General features: G+C 48.4%; 1 protein-coding gene across 4 annotated transcripts in view; it reads right to left on the reverse strand.

Moving 5' to 3' along the window:
- slc8a4a (solute carrier family 8 member 4a) overlaps positions 1-14,604 on the reverse strand; it is a 45,818-nt gene that overhangs the window by 12,239 nt on the left and 18,975 nt on the right. For all 4 annotated transcript variants that reach the window (XM_048997787.1, XM_048997788.1, XM_048997790.1 and 1 more), the window contains one exon: positions 13,300-13,823. In XM_048997787.1, the coding sequence (XP_048853744.1) occupies positions 13,300-13,823 (524 nt within the window). The remainder of the gene's footprint in view (positions 1-13,299; positions 13,824-14,604) is intronic.

A 14,604-nucleotide genomic window follows, 5' to 3' on the forward strand; every position in this document is an offset into this window, starting at 1 on the left:
CCACGAAGAACACAGCAGGCCAAATTAAGGAGCCGGCATGCGAAATTAAAGTGTAACTGGAGATCAATAGCACAGCGATACAGCCGTCAATGGATGCGTATGTCTATACTCAGGCCCAGGTCAATCCCGCTGGGTGTCCCCGGCCCCCGGCCCCTGTCTCCCCGTCTCCCTTTCCACGTTCATCCCATCCTTCACCCACCCTCGCATTTGCTCCTACGCCGTTACGGGCAGATAAAGAGGCAGAGTTTACTGTACCCAGGGAAAGCCGTAACGAGTCATCGCAAAAACCGCCGCGACACCTTATCATCTGCGACTTTACGCAGACTTTCATCATTCCGGTCAAATTGCCGGAAATAAAAGGCCGATTCAGCTTATTATATATACAGAGCCGTTCTGAACGCGGCACTTAAGCAGAGATTTGCCGTTCACTGTTTCATAAAGTTATGAGAATAAGTTATGACAGTTGCGTCGCAGGTGTCATGGGAGTGTGCGCTGTTTCTCTCCCCATCCTCTCCATTGGAATGTGAGATGACACAAATCTGTGCGCTGACCTTTGGCTGACGCTGCTACATCCCCTGTTACACACCAGTTTCGGCACCATCACCAATCATCACCCCCCTCCCCTCTTTCCACGACTCCAGTAGCTTCCTACCGTCCTCTACTTCCCCTCCCCTTTCTCTCTCTCTCTCTCTCTCTCTCCCCCGAATGCTGTCGTGCCAGACTCAGTCGGTTTCCACACTGTCTCCGCTCACTCAGCGCTGTCAGTCAAGCAAGCCGGTCGCCGTGACGATGCCAGTGGACGTCTGTCACATCAGCCGAGAGAATCGAGGCTTTGGAGGGGCTGAGAGAAGACCGAAGTTCCGAGCTCCGAATTTCCACTCAAACCGCCAGCCCGAAATGGAAGACCACCTTTCAAAATATCCATTCTTCACCAACAAAAATAACAAGGGTTATTATCAGGGGCCTGAAAATCAATAGTTCACAACCACCAGCAAAGGGGAAGGAAACTGGATTAATATTCAAAGCGTGACATTTCAACTGTAGCAACAAACCCTAACGTGAGAAATCCTTAAAGTATTAGGACAGCCATGCTGAAGCAGGGCTGTTGAATTTCATACACACACTTTTGCAACAATTGAATTAACTGGCAGTTTCAGGTACTCAAAGTTAAGTCGGGTAACTAGAGATTTTACCCATAATTCAGAGGTAGATGTATCCATTACAGAACGGATACATAAATAAAGGGAGATGACTCTTCTTACACGTAAGTTTGATAATAAGTGATAATATGCACCCCCCATCCTAATGTACTGCAGAACTGGGGGGGGGGCACTCACACTTTTGGAGCATCATTAGAATGCAGTGATGGACAATTATGAAAAAAAATGACCTACAAATAATTCAAATCAAGCTGACGGAACTGGCTTAATAAAAGTCTGAATTCCATCCATGTTTTTTTAATACAGAAGTTATACACCCCCAAATGTCCCCCCCACTCTCCACCACCCAGACAGCTGAATTTGTAGTGGTGAGTCTTCATGCAGGCTAAAGCAGCCACATCGCATCTGTGCCCCTACACAAAAGGCCGGGGATTTTTCCACAGAATCCCGAAAGCTCATTATAAATCAGAGCCAGTCCTGAAACGCAGTGACCGCTCTCCAGCGCACAGCCGCCACGTCTGCGGCCGCACCGGTCTTATTACCACAGAGCAGAATTGCTAGGTGCCGCATGGGGGCTCTGGGGAAGAAAAACTGCAAAGCGATATCATCAGTTACGGTAGCAGAGTGGAGGAGCCACGTCGTCACTGGGGGCAACGGAGCAAATATGAATGTGTGAGGAGAACAGAAATAGAGATCAAAACACAGTCGCTTTACAAGCGTGATGGGACCAAGTTCGGGTAAGACATAGGTATAAAAGAAAACATATATACACACTGTGTATATACCACAAATTCAATACAAATACTACACTATCGATTAAAACAAGTCTTTTATTCCCTAGGTGACAGGAATATTTTCTTTAAAAGAATTTGAAACTAAGCATCCAGCAAAGGGACCGAGAAGCAGGAGGAGCCAGTTGCTTGGATACGCATCCGGAAAAGAATGGAGGAGGAAAGAGGAGGTGACTGAAGGCTTAGAGGGAACGGGAGAAGGACAGCACAGGAGACAGTGGGGGAGATTTAGGAAGGTGGGAAGGAGCGAGAGAATGGGACACAGGCACAGACACGCACAGGTAAAGAGGGATAGACACAGACACGCACAGGTAAAGAGGGATAGGCACAGACACGCACAGGTAAAGACGGATAGGCACAGACACGCACAGGTAAAGAGGGATAGGCACAGACACGCATAGGTAAAGGGGGATAGGCACAGACACGCACAGGTAAAGGGGGATAGGCACAGACACACAAAAGTAAAGAATGGTAGGCAAGACATGTAGAGGTAATATGTGCCAGAAGTGATCAATGCCACCCCCAAACAATTTGCCGGTCTCAAGCATCCCACATTTGAAATTTAATACTAGGATGTCCCAGTTCCCAAAAACAATAAACCAATTAACATCCCACCAGAGTCAGTAATTTGAAAAATGAATGGAAGGGGAAAAGTGAGGCGAAGAGCACACAGCTCTGGGACGCGAACTCTGGGCAGGAGCAGCTTGTAATTAGCGGGAGAGAAGGTGCTAGAAGGTGCTTCTGGGTAATAGTGACGAGGAGCATAATTACATGCGACATGGTCCATGCAGGAAGAGTGGGGACCCTTCATCTCCACATGTCCCCCCTCCCCCCTCACAACCCCCCCCCCCCCCCCCCCCCCCCCCGTAGAGGAGGATGAAAACAGAGGGAAGGAGAAACCGTCGGTGCTGGGGTGCGTGAGGTGACAGCTTTGCGGAGTGTGAGAACAAGGACACCCTGACGTGACACCCGGGGGGGGGGGGGGGGGGGCTAGAGTCCCACAGTGGCATCAGGTACATACTGCATAGCTTCTACATTTTTCTGTACATTTATAAATATAAATATGCACAGTGACTCAGTGGCCAGAACTAGAGCTTTGGAACAATGACGTTTGGGCTGAATTCGGCTACGCTGTGTGACTGTCACGCCGTGCGGGGCGTCCCCAGCCGGGGGCCCTGTGCTTCCTGAGAAAGACTCCAGGCTGCGAACCTATGCCGGATAAGCAGTTATGGTACGGATACATGAATACAACATATAAAAGTAATGTATTATATATTTTTTGGTGTTAACAGAAGTAGCATGTGGATGTGGGGGGGTTAGGCCTCTGTGCCTCTGAACGGGTGGTTATTAGTTTGAATCCCATCCACAGCAGAATATCCATCCATCCATCCATTTTCCAAACCGCTTATCCTACTGGGTCGCGGGGGGTCCGGAGCCTATCCCGGAAGCAATGGGCACGAGGCAGGGAACAACCCAGGATGGGGGGCCAGCCCATCGCAGGGCACACTCACACACCATTCACTCACACATGCACACCTACGGGCAATTTAGCGACTCCAATTAGCCTCAGCATGTTTTTGGACTGTGGGGGGAAACCGGAGTACCCGGAGGAAACCCCACGACGACATGGGGAGAACATGCAAACTCCACACACATGTGACCCAGGCGGAGACTCGAACCCGGGTCCCAGAGGTGTGAGGCAACAGTGCTAACCACTGCACCACCATGCTGCCCCCCCACAGCAGAATAGTCATATCTATTTTGGGCCATTGGCTAACCCTGTCCTTGGACCTCAAAGGAGAGCATGATGGGAGATGTGAAAACAAGCACTCTAGCGTACCTGAGCACATGCAGCTTAGGTTCACATGCTTTACGAAAGCCAGGTCTATCCATAAGGATCCTTCCCACAAACTGATTTCACTGCCGTCAGGGATCAGAGGAGTCCATGACGACTTCTACTCTCAGGCAGCGAGGCCGCTTAATAGATCAGGCTGTTAGTGTGGACGCAATGGAATTTTTTTCGATTCGATTATTTTTTTAATTTTTTATTTATCCTTAATCTTATTTTTAACGGGCAAGGGGGCCAATCAGCTCTCTGCTGTGGTTCATTCAGAGGCGTTTCCAGTAAATACGGACACAGCTGTTTCATGTAGCCTTGGATGGCGGGGAGAAATAAGATGGAACTTCCTATGTTCCATGGATTTTTTTTCCTCAAATAAATCATATAAACCAAAAGTTCATTAACCACGGTGTCTAAGCTTTCGTTACTGCCAATACCCCGGTCAGCAATCAGCAAGTTGAAATACCTGAGAGTCTATGACTAGCATACAAGCAAAAAAAAATGTTTTTAATCCAGATTTAGCTAACAGATATCGGAATGTCCGAGGATACGAGCTGCCGCACGTGCATCTGTCAGTTTGGGAAAACAAAAACAGGACAGAATTCCTCCGCTGGGCTGGTTTTCCTGAACAGATCTAACCCAGACCCCAGCGAGAGGATGCTGTGAGGTGCCTTATCCCTGAAAAGTGGTGGCTGCATATCGATCCTTTAGGCTCCTCCCACGGTCATCTGTCACACATCTGGTTACCATGACAACCGCGTGAGGCTCTACATCCGATTAAGCATATATAATGCGTAGAACTGGAGGCTGCCTCTGCATCAAAGCATATCAAAGTCTCCTTCTCGGAAGAAAAGGGAACAGTAACTTGGAAAGTACACTGAAGGCAAGGAATATAGAATCCAGAAATGCTGCTCTGTCTCTTGTTAAAGGGGCATGTCAATGGTGTGAAGCTAATTAACCGTCTGCATGGACTTTAGCTACAACCCCACGTCTTCATGTCAGCCATCTAACAGAAGCGGCTCGAAAATGTAACGGACCAGAACCGTCCCGCTGTCAACTCAACACTGTCGCACCATTCTGAGCACAAGGAGGTTCAGGAGACCTACCACTGATGTTTGTTTTTATCTTAAAAAAACTTAAAAATTCATCTCTAGGATCAACCTGTTTATTATAACAGCACCACAGGCGAAGTTCAGGATTAAAGGGGTGAGCGAGGAACACACACTGTGTGGCTCAGCAAGTTGGGCTATCGTCCCTGCGGCCAGAAGGTCATGGGTTCAAATCCCACAGTCTGTCGAGTACTTTCCCCATTGAACCCCTGACCAACGTCCTTAACCCTGAATTTCTCCAGAGACCGCTGTCTCACAAAATAAATAAATAAGTGTACGCCAGTTTGGACAAATATATTTAAGCTTAAAAAATGCCATTTGTTCACTGAGCCTCTCAGCCAAATGCATCCACCTCAAAAATGTCAGCCCCCCCACTGCCTTCCCAAAAGGTACAGCAGCTTCCCTTGAACTTGAAAGCTATTCATTTCAATTGCTTAGTTCGCAGTCGGGTCGGCTTATAACGGGAAGAACCGGTCACGGGTCACGGTTCGGGAGAGAACATCCTGTCTCGGGATCGGAATCCCTCGAAAAGTTTTGGGGTAGTTTCAAGCAGTTGTAGCATCGCTCTGCGCATATTTGACCTTACCTTTAACGGCGTTATCTACGGGCAAAAAAAAAAAAATAGCAGGAGTGCAATCATTCTAGGTCTATTGAGAGACCTTCAGTAGCATTAACCTTGAGAACAAACCTTCAACTTGATTGTTTCCATTTAGACCAGCACAGCACCGGACTCAAAGTTAACCTCAGGAGATGATAATGATCTCTACCAATTCATCCATGACTTCAGTACTGGACTCTTAGACGCCAATTATGATCAGAGGTCCAGGCTGACCCATCGTTACAACCTCTGCAAAGACTGGAGACAAAGACGAATGAGATCCAAGACATAAAAGTCAATACTTAAAAGGCATTATCGAGTCAGACATTGCATAACCCAATTCTGCATAAATGACTGCTGCAGAAATTTCAGATCTTGTGCCTTGCTTTCAGCAGCATCGTCCCTTCCCCTTTAGTGTAGCCCTGAGAAAACTATTATTAGGAAAGATGTAAACTGAAATATTGCCTTTAACTGTGCCATAATTTCTTAATCTCCGGTACCTGAAAACATTGGCTCGAAGAGCACATCCTTCGTACGTGCAGAAAATTGTTTCTTTTCTGCGGCATAATTAGCTTATTGAAGTTTTAGAAGGATTGCATTCTGCAAAACTGTGCTTTTGCAAACCAAAAGCATAAACACTCTTTATGGCCAACAGCTGATATGCTTGATTTATGTAAGCTTTCTGTACGTAGATCTATCATTCATATTGGCAATGTGACTGTACTCGAGATCCATCATTCATATTGGTGATGTGGCTCTAGTGTAGCTCTATCATTCATCTTTGGCTGTGTCACTCTAGTATAGATCTATAATTCGTATCACTGTCATTCTACCATAGATCTGTCATCTAAATCATTAATGTCACCCGACTGCAAATCATCAACACCAGTCATTTGTATGTACAATAGCGTTCCACTATAGATCTGTCAATGATAACATCAATGTCACTCTACTGTAGAGCTACTGAGAATGACATCACTGCAACTCTACTGTAGGACTGTTGATGATGACATCAGTGGCTCTGTGCTACAGGTCTGTTGTAAATGACGTCAATGCTGCACTACAGTAGATCTCTCAATGATTACATCAGTGTTACTCTATTGTAGATCTGTCAATAATGATGTCAATGCCACTCTATTGTAGATCTGTCAGTGATGACCTCAATGCCTTTGATACTGACAATATCATTCTGTATGAGTTCCTCAATGGATGGGGGTCCTATCTAGGGAATATCCTCCGTACTTCAAGACTGGATCAGTATTTAGTGAAATTCGATTTAGGGAAGCTGTTTAGGAACTTAAGTTTGTCCCTCAGTGGAAAATGCAGCTTTTTCTGCAAGCCAGTGTAGAGCTGCACCACAAGCACAGGACATATTAAAGCCCTACATCACTGATAAGAGGACAGGAAAGGCAGTGAACGAGCAGAGAGGTCGGGTTCCCATAACAATTCGCCCTCTGAATCAGTATGGAAATAAAGGATCTGCCAATATCTGTACAGGAAATGGTTCTCTTTGTGTGTTTTTGTTACTGGAGAAAACACTGAATACAGATTCATTTTTTAAGGCTATTTCAGTAAAGGGTAACTCAAAGAACAACGAAGATGAAAGTGACTGCTAAGTGCTGGGACAATGCGAAACGTAATTCCTAGAAATTGCACTTATGGGCCTTTATAGTGCAATGTGCGGTAGGGAGTTTGGGCTGACTCCCCCTGGTGGTCAGGAGGACTTTTAACAAGGTCATGGGTGGAGCCATCTGTAAACTTCCTAGAGACTTATTTCATTATTATCTTGTTATTCTGACTGTATTGGCCAATGAGCTCAGCAGACAAGCGTCATTGCAGCTGAAAGTCAGCGTAACGTGTATTCTGCGCTCTCGTTTTGTCGAAAATCTCCTCTCAGGAGGACGGATGCCGGGGAGCTAAGCTGACATTGTTTTTCTTGGTGACGATTGGTGACAGGAGCCCAAGAGGGGCCACAATTCCCCCCATCCCTAATTATGAGGTCCCTTCGACCGTGGCGGCACGTCTGTTATCTCTGCATCACGAATCGCGCCGCGCAGTGGAGGCGGCTGCCAGGGAAGCAGGGAGGAGGCGAGGAAAAGTGCGGCATTTCCTCCGTGCGTGGTGTCATGGTGTGGGCCGCCCGGCACAGGACAGGTAGACACGCTCTGTGTGTGTGTGTGTTTGTGTGTGTGTGTGTCTGTCTGTGTGCGTGTGTGTGTGTCTGTCTGTCTGTCTTTGTGTGTGTGTGTGTGTGTGTCTGTCTGTGTGCGTGTGTGTGTGTCTGTCTGTCTTTGTGTGTGTGTGTGTGCGTGTGTGTGTGTGTGTGTGTGCGTTTACGCCTACTGTCGTCTTTATCTGTACTCATGGCCATATATCTGTGCTATCTGTGTTTCCATACTGTAAGTGTGTTGTTACTTCTTTCTGAGAGCATGTGTCTTGCCTTACGTTTGTGAGTGTGAGTGGACAGTTAAAGGGTCATGTACACAGACATAGACAGTTAAAGGGGATGTGTAAATTGCACATATGTGAGCGTGGTGTAAAGAAAGAGGAATCCGATTCAGTACATAACCTACACACAGATCCCCACATACAGACAGACACACACACACAGTGCCCACGTCCACTGACCCTAAATCCATCTCCTCTGCCTTCCTCTGGCGTCTCTATTCCTGGCTTCCTGTGGACAGAGACACTCACAAACACACCGGCCACCCGCGCAGGGAGCGCCGCACTGTACCATGAAGTGCCACACAAACCGCTAGTGAATGATTTGGCGGCGCGAGTCGCGGCTCAGTGTTAATGAGACGACGGGTGCACACCAGCGCCCCAAATACAGGGGCACATACGCCTACGAGGGAGCATGCAGCGAGGAGGAAATGATGCGTGAGGCTGGGGGGGGGGGGGGGGGGGGCAGCATTACTGCAGCGTCAGAGACACTGCCGAAGCACTCTGTACCCCAGCAGCACTGGGACACAGAAATACAAACACCAACGCCCAGTAACAGGCAATTTCTGTTCTTGAAAAAGGCCACTTCCTTCTCCATTTGATCTTTGGGCTGTTTTGACCTTCGACCTCACCAGTGTGGCTTTGGTGTGCGGCCCTGGGAGAATAAAAAAAGAAACGGCTGAGGCTTGTGGATTGGCTGTGAGTCGGGCTCGGAATTGGTAACTTGAGGCACTTCAGACAATCGCAAGTCGGACGGGGGAGCGGGTCTATTCCTCCGGTTTCTGTCTCCTAATGTTCCAATTAGCGGCAACGCCCACATTTCCTCTATGGATACCAAGGAGCCAATCGGATCTTGCGGCACAGTATGGGGGCGACGGAGATGGGAGGCAGAGCGGAGAGGGAGGAACGGGGAGAACAGGAGAGGAAGACAAGAATGTGGATGGAACGATGTGTGGCGAAGCGGAACGGCACCCCCACAGGCTTGTCAATAAGTAGGACGAGCGTCCTGAAAATCACACACAGCGATTCAGAAACACTGAGGTACTCCTGCTTGGTTCAGCCTCCCCCCTCGTGGTCGTTCTCAACGCCCCTCCCCTCCACTTACGCACTGGGCACCTCCAATGTCGGTGATCCATTCCTCTACCATGTTGCACGTCCCCTAACTGCACCAATGCCAGCCCAAATGTCCTAAATTTCACAAGAGTCTTGGTATCACTTTCACGTAATTACTGCGCGCGGCGGTGAGCCTATTATTGCTGGTATGTGAGCCTGCGGCCCAGCTGGTGTGCTGCAACCTGATAGGCCCTGGTGGGTAGGCGGGGAGGAGGCTGGCCAATGGCGTTGGCCGTTTGCACCTGCGAGCCGTTTCCCTGGGTTACGATAGGAGCTCATCCCGGACTTTACAGATGGTGTCTGGCCTAGGGGTTTGTTTTAAACTGTTTCTGTGAGCCCCTGCTCCCTTTCCAATCAATTCACAGGCTCCATCTATTGTAAAATTTCAATAGTTTTTCCTTTATGCTCCACTTGCAAGTGAAGGTGAAATCCCACAGCCTTGGTCTGATCACCTGACAAGAGTGGCCAATCGGAGTGGCTCTGCGACAGGGAGGTGTGTCTTAAACCCACTGCAATGATTTCTGTCCCTGTCAGCCCCCCCTGCTCTGACAGGAAAGCTGAAAATATAGGTATGAAACTTGCTAAAATAGATCTCCCCCAAAACACTGAGCAAATGAGTCCAGTCTCTTCAGCTCCAGACAGACAGAGCCTCCAGGCTTTTCATTCCGACATTTAAATATGTTTTATATGGTCAAGGTGGACCAACATGGGCACAGACAGTTAAAGGGGATGTACAAAGACATGGACAGTTGAAGGGGATGTACACAGATATGGACAGTTAAAGGGGAAGTACACAGATATGGACAGTTAAAGGTGATGTACACAGATATGGACAGTTAAAGGGGATGTACACAGATATGGACAGTTAAAGGGGATGTACACAGATATGGACAGTTAAAGGTGATGTACACAGATATGGACAGTTAAAAGGGATGTGCCAGATATGGCCAGTTAAAGGGGATGTACACAGATATGGACAGTTAAAGGTGATGTAGACAGATATGGACAGTTAAAAGGGATGTGTCAGATATGGCCAGTTAAAGGGGATGTACACAGATATGGACAGTTAAAGGTGATGTAGACAGATATGGACAGTTAAAGGGGATGTACACAGACGGTTCAAGGGGATTTGTACAGGTACAGACAGTGAAAGGGGATATACACAGACACACCAAATTCCCAGTTAAACGGCACCCATGCATATAATTACACATCACACATTCAAGTCCCAAATAAGATGGCCTCCCCATGAGTCTTAGCCAGAGTTTCCACAGTACAAGCATTCAGCTGTAAAACCACAGTCAGAGGCAAGCGAGGGAAGACAAAACGAGGGCAGCTGGAGGAGGAAGAGAAAGTGATGAGAAAGGAGGAAGGCGGACGTGTGAAAACAGAAAGGAGACAGAGAAGCAGATGCTTTGCATCGATTCTTGCCGTACACGAAACACACTGCATTATTGTCATCAGCATGTTATGGGAAGTCACTGGAGTTTCGAGTCACTGAAATCTGGTGTTGATAACTTGCTGTGTTTTGCTCCCTGCTCTCTTTTGACAAAGGAGCCATAATGTTTTGATCTCTGCTCTCACGCTTATTGTCTCGTCTCTCGCTGGTCGCGTTTGAGGCCACATCGTCGGACACATTCGCATCACACCTCCCCTGCCATCCCTAACTGGGAGTAATCCAGAGGTAATCCAGCGGTAATCCAGTGGCCCCTTCTGTCTACCCTGTGGCTAATCCCCGTCTCCCACCAGACCCTGTCCTACACAGAGAATCAGCGACCGCACTTTCACATCTCAGATGACCCTGGTTACATCAGTTTCGGGAAACGCGACTTTCGTTTCTTTGTAACATTTCTGTCAGGAAGCAGGAGTCATCAAGGGGTACAGCCAATAGCCAACGGCCGTGGTTACCACCACTTGGACCACACATTTGCACGGGGTCCCCTGTTGGCCACAAACAGTCACTACACGGGGGGGGGGGGGGGTGGAGACATCGAGATGTGGGGACCCAGAACCAGCATATCCGCCACTGGTCAAGGGAACGAGGAACAGACTAAGTTTATTTGCGCCCCCAGTTCCTAGAATCCTGCAGCTTTTTTCCCCATCCTGGACCGGTCCCAGAAGGTCTCCCTGTTCTCGGAGCACGGTTCCATCCCAGCAGCCGAGTCAGTGCGGGTGACACCGGGAGACGGAGCCTTTAGAGCTGCTCTCGGATTTACAATCTCGCCGGGATGCGGCGAGATTGACGGGGGTGGGGGGTGGTAGGACCTTTGCCGCTTGCACTCTTTCATTAACCCAGGGAGCAGGGGAGCGTGGCAGTGTATTTATGGAATGTCACGGAGGTGAAAAAAGGAGGGAGTGTCCTGGCGTGAGAAATACTGGCGGTAACCTTAGCCAAGGCAGGGACCGGACCCGGATCAGTCCAGTCATAGTTGGAAAAGCACCTTTGTTATGCAGGAAATACTTATCCTGTAAGGTAGGGCTCTTCATTCCAAATCCAGACCGTGTTTTCAGTTCTCCCAGATAGTTAGTTTAATCATTACCGATCATGATTGGCCAGATTGGCCAAAATCAGCAGTGCTCGGCCCATGAGGACCGTGAGTTGAGCAGCCCTGTTGTAAGGCTTCCCCAGTAGGCCAAATTCTTCTGTTAATCTCCATGAAAATCTTCAGCTTGGGCTCAATCACAATCTATTTAGCAGCGACATACGATTGAAAGCAGGGTCAGTCAGTCCCTGGGGGGTTAAGGGCCTTGCTCAGGGGCCCAATGGTGTAATGATTCCACCGACTCTGAGATTGGACCCAATGACCTTCTGATCACAGACTTAATGTCCCAATCCATAGCTTAAATCCACACGTAAATGGAATGGGCTCTCACTCTGAAGTTTCACGTACACTTTAATGGATTAATGTTACGGTAATGACTGCTCATTGACGAAAACAGCATGATAAGAGTTAAAAGCTGTGTCAGTGTGCTGCAGTAGAGCTTTGTCGACAGGAACCGATGAAGTTACAGTGCACCGTCTGAAAATGAAACACACTCAGGGGCCAATTTATTGCTTATTAATGCAAACAGCCAACTGAATGCGACTGCAGTTGCGACTGAATGCGACATGCAGACGGCGATAGACGGAAGTTTGACTGTCTGACTGGGGCTTCTGAATTAAGTGAAGACCGCTAACCTAATTGTGAATGCCAGATGTGCTGCTTCCAACATCTCCGAATCGGCCGCCACCCTGAGATTTTCACACACTGCGGTGTCTAGTGTTTACAGAGAGTGTGAAGAATGGAAATAGAATATCCCATCAGGGGCAGTTCTGTGGGTGAAACGCTCGGTTAATGAGAGAGGTCAGGGGAGAATTGCCAGACGCTAACAGGGACTGCAACAGGAAGACCTCCAGTCAAAAATAACAGCTTAGTACATCAGTGGTTTGCAGAAAGGCATCTATAACGCGTAAACTTCTGTAGTAGCTTGAAATAAAACCTGGTGCTACTTTGGGTTACCTAATAAAGCAACCAGCAGCTTTATATATGGCTTTACTCAGCAGACTCTTAGACTGTCTGTACTCAAGGCTAAACACCCCTAAACACACATGGTACTCCCGCAATATTTGCAGGGATATGTCCCTACAGTCCAAACTCAAATCTACACCCTTGCATAAACTGCTGGTTCAAGGGTTGCTGTGTCTAAGTTTACAGTTAAAGACAGAAGCAGTGACTGATCAAACAGAGCCTCTTGGCATTTCTCAGAAAGAGAATCTTGCTTGAAAAGACTCCACGCAGTAAAATCTCCGCCATTGCGCAAAACGCAATATGTTTATATAGAGCTATATATAACCGCTTCACTTATTGCAGGGGTTAATTACCTATAATAGTTCTTTGAAATTCGCACACATCTGTCTGTCTGTTCCCATCCTGCTTTGCTGCCACATCTATGAACGGTTGACGCTTTTAGTACTAATAACAGTGGTTGTTTATAATGTTTAGAACACGTCACACTCACACTTGCGTTCCAGCACACTTCCGTCCGCGCCAAAAATAGCGACTCGCTCCTCCGATATGGTCGACGTTCATTGAGGAAGCTGCTAGAACCTGCTCTCTCCAGTTAGCGCATGGGGGTACACAGGTACAAAGGTGACTGACTCCCAGAATGACCCCTCCCTTGTCACTCACCCATTCAAAACGTATGTTTGGCTAACGATTAGGCTGGAGCACCCACATACGCATCCGCACGGATCGTCACTCACATGGTCTCGTCGTTGAGGAACTCGAGCTTGCCCGCCGTCTCTTCGTAGTCCTCGCCTGCCTTGGCGGTGCCCTCCACGGTGTGGTAGGGCACGGCCACTTTCCCCCTGGCCCCTGACGTCCGCTGGACCTTCACGTGCATGGTGCCCACGCTCTCGCTGACGCGTGTTGACGCACCCTCAAACGTGAAGATGCCTGCATGGTCGTCGTCGTAGATGGTCACCGTGGCCGTGTGGGCGGCGCCCAGGGCCGCCTTAGCCGCTCCCGGGGTCAAGGACAGGGGCGGAGCTGGGCAGTTGCCTGGGGTGATGGGCCCTGGCTCAAAGATGGCGTTTTCTGCCTGATGGACCACGCAGGGGTTGCTGAGGTGTACGTAGAAGTACTCATCTTCCTCAAAGATGTCATCATCGATGACGCCCACGGTTAGCTCCTTCAGCGTCTCTCCCGGCTTGAAATGCAGCGTACCCTCAGCGAATTCGTAGTCCGAGCCGGCGTTGGCCGTCCCGTCCTCCGTGCGATAGTCAACCTGTGAACGATACGGGGACCCAGGTCAGGACAGTGACGTCAGCGTCTCCACCCTGCTCCTCGTAAGCCGACACATCCAGCCGCTGAAATGAAACGCCTTTTCGGATAGCCTCAGGCTAAGCTAATTAACCAAAGCTAATTTGATCATCTTCCAGTGGTCTGCACCATGGGTGCAGCCGCATACTGGTGGGCGGGGCTTGGTGAGCATCGCTGGATGTCTAGTCAGGAGGATGGAGAGGGGAGCACCGTTCTACTCTATGCTACAGCTACATCTACAGGACTCGCTCAATGAACCTGTACAGGGAAGTTATGGAAGATGAATTGATCTCTAATATTCTGCTTCCTCACCTCCATCCTGGGTCATTCCCCACTCGGATATATACCCGTCAATCCTAAGTACTGTTAAATCGTCTGTTAATGATTTCCTAAGGTATACTGTATAAAGTACATATGTTATGTCTTTGTTAAGCACTTTGTACTAACTATTTTGGGAAGGCACTACGCAGGAACGGCACCCAGCGGAAAGCAAACTCAGAATAGAACGAAAAGTAGCTGATTTGCCAAAGTGCAGCACCTGACTTAGCATGTGTAAAACTGGATAGCAGCTCGGTAATTCATCATGGCGCTTAGCGAGTGAGTAGAGGCAGGTGGTAAATTTGGCCCAAATGCAGACAAGGAAAAAAAAAAAAAAAACAACATAGAATGAAATTGTCTTATTTGGAGTTAGGTGCGATTCCCTGGTGTGCGAAAGATTAGTGAGTTTGGACAACCCCCTTCCTATT

This window comes from Brienomyrus brachyistius, unplaced genomic scaffold (assembly GCF_023856365.1).
Source record: "Brienomyrus brachyistius isolate T26 unplaced genomic scaffold, BBRACH_0.4 scaffold35, whole genome shotgun sequence".
Lineage (NCBI taxonomy): Eukaryota > Metazoa > Chordata > Actinopteri > Osteoglossiformes > Mormyridae > Brienomyrus > Brienomyrus brachyistius.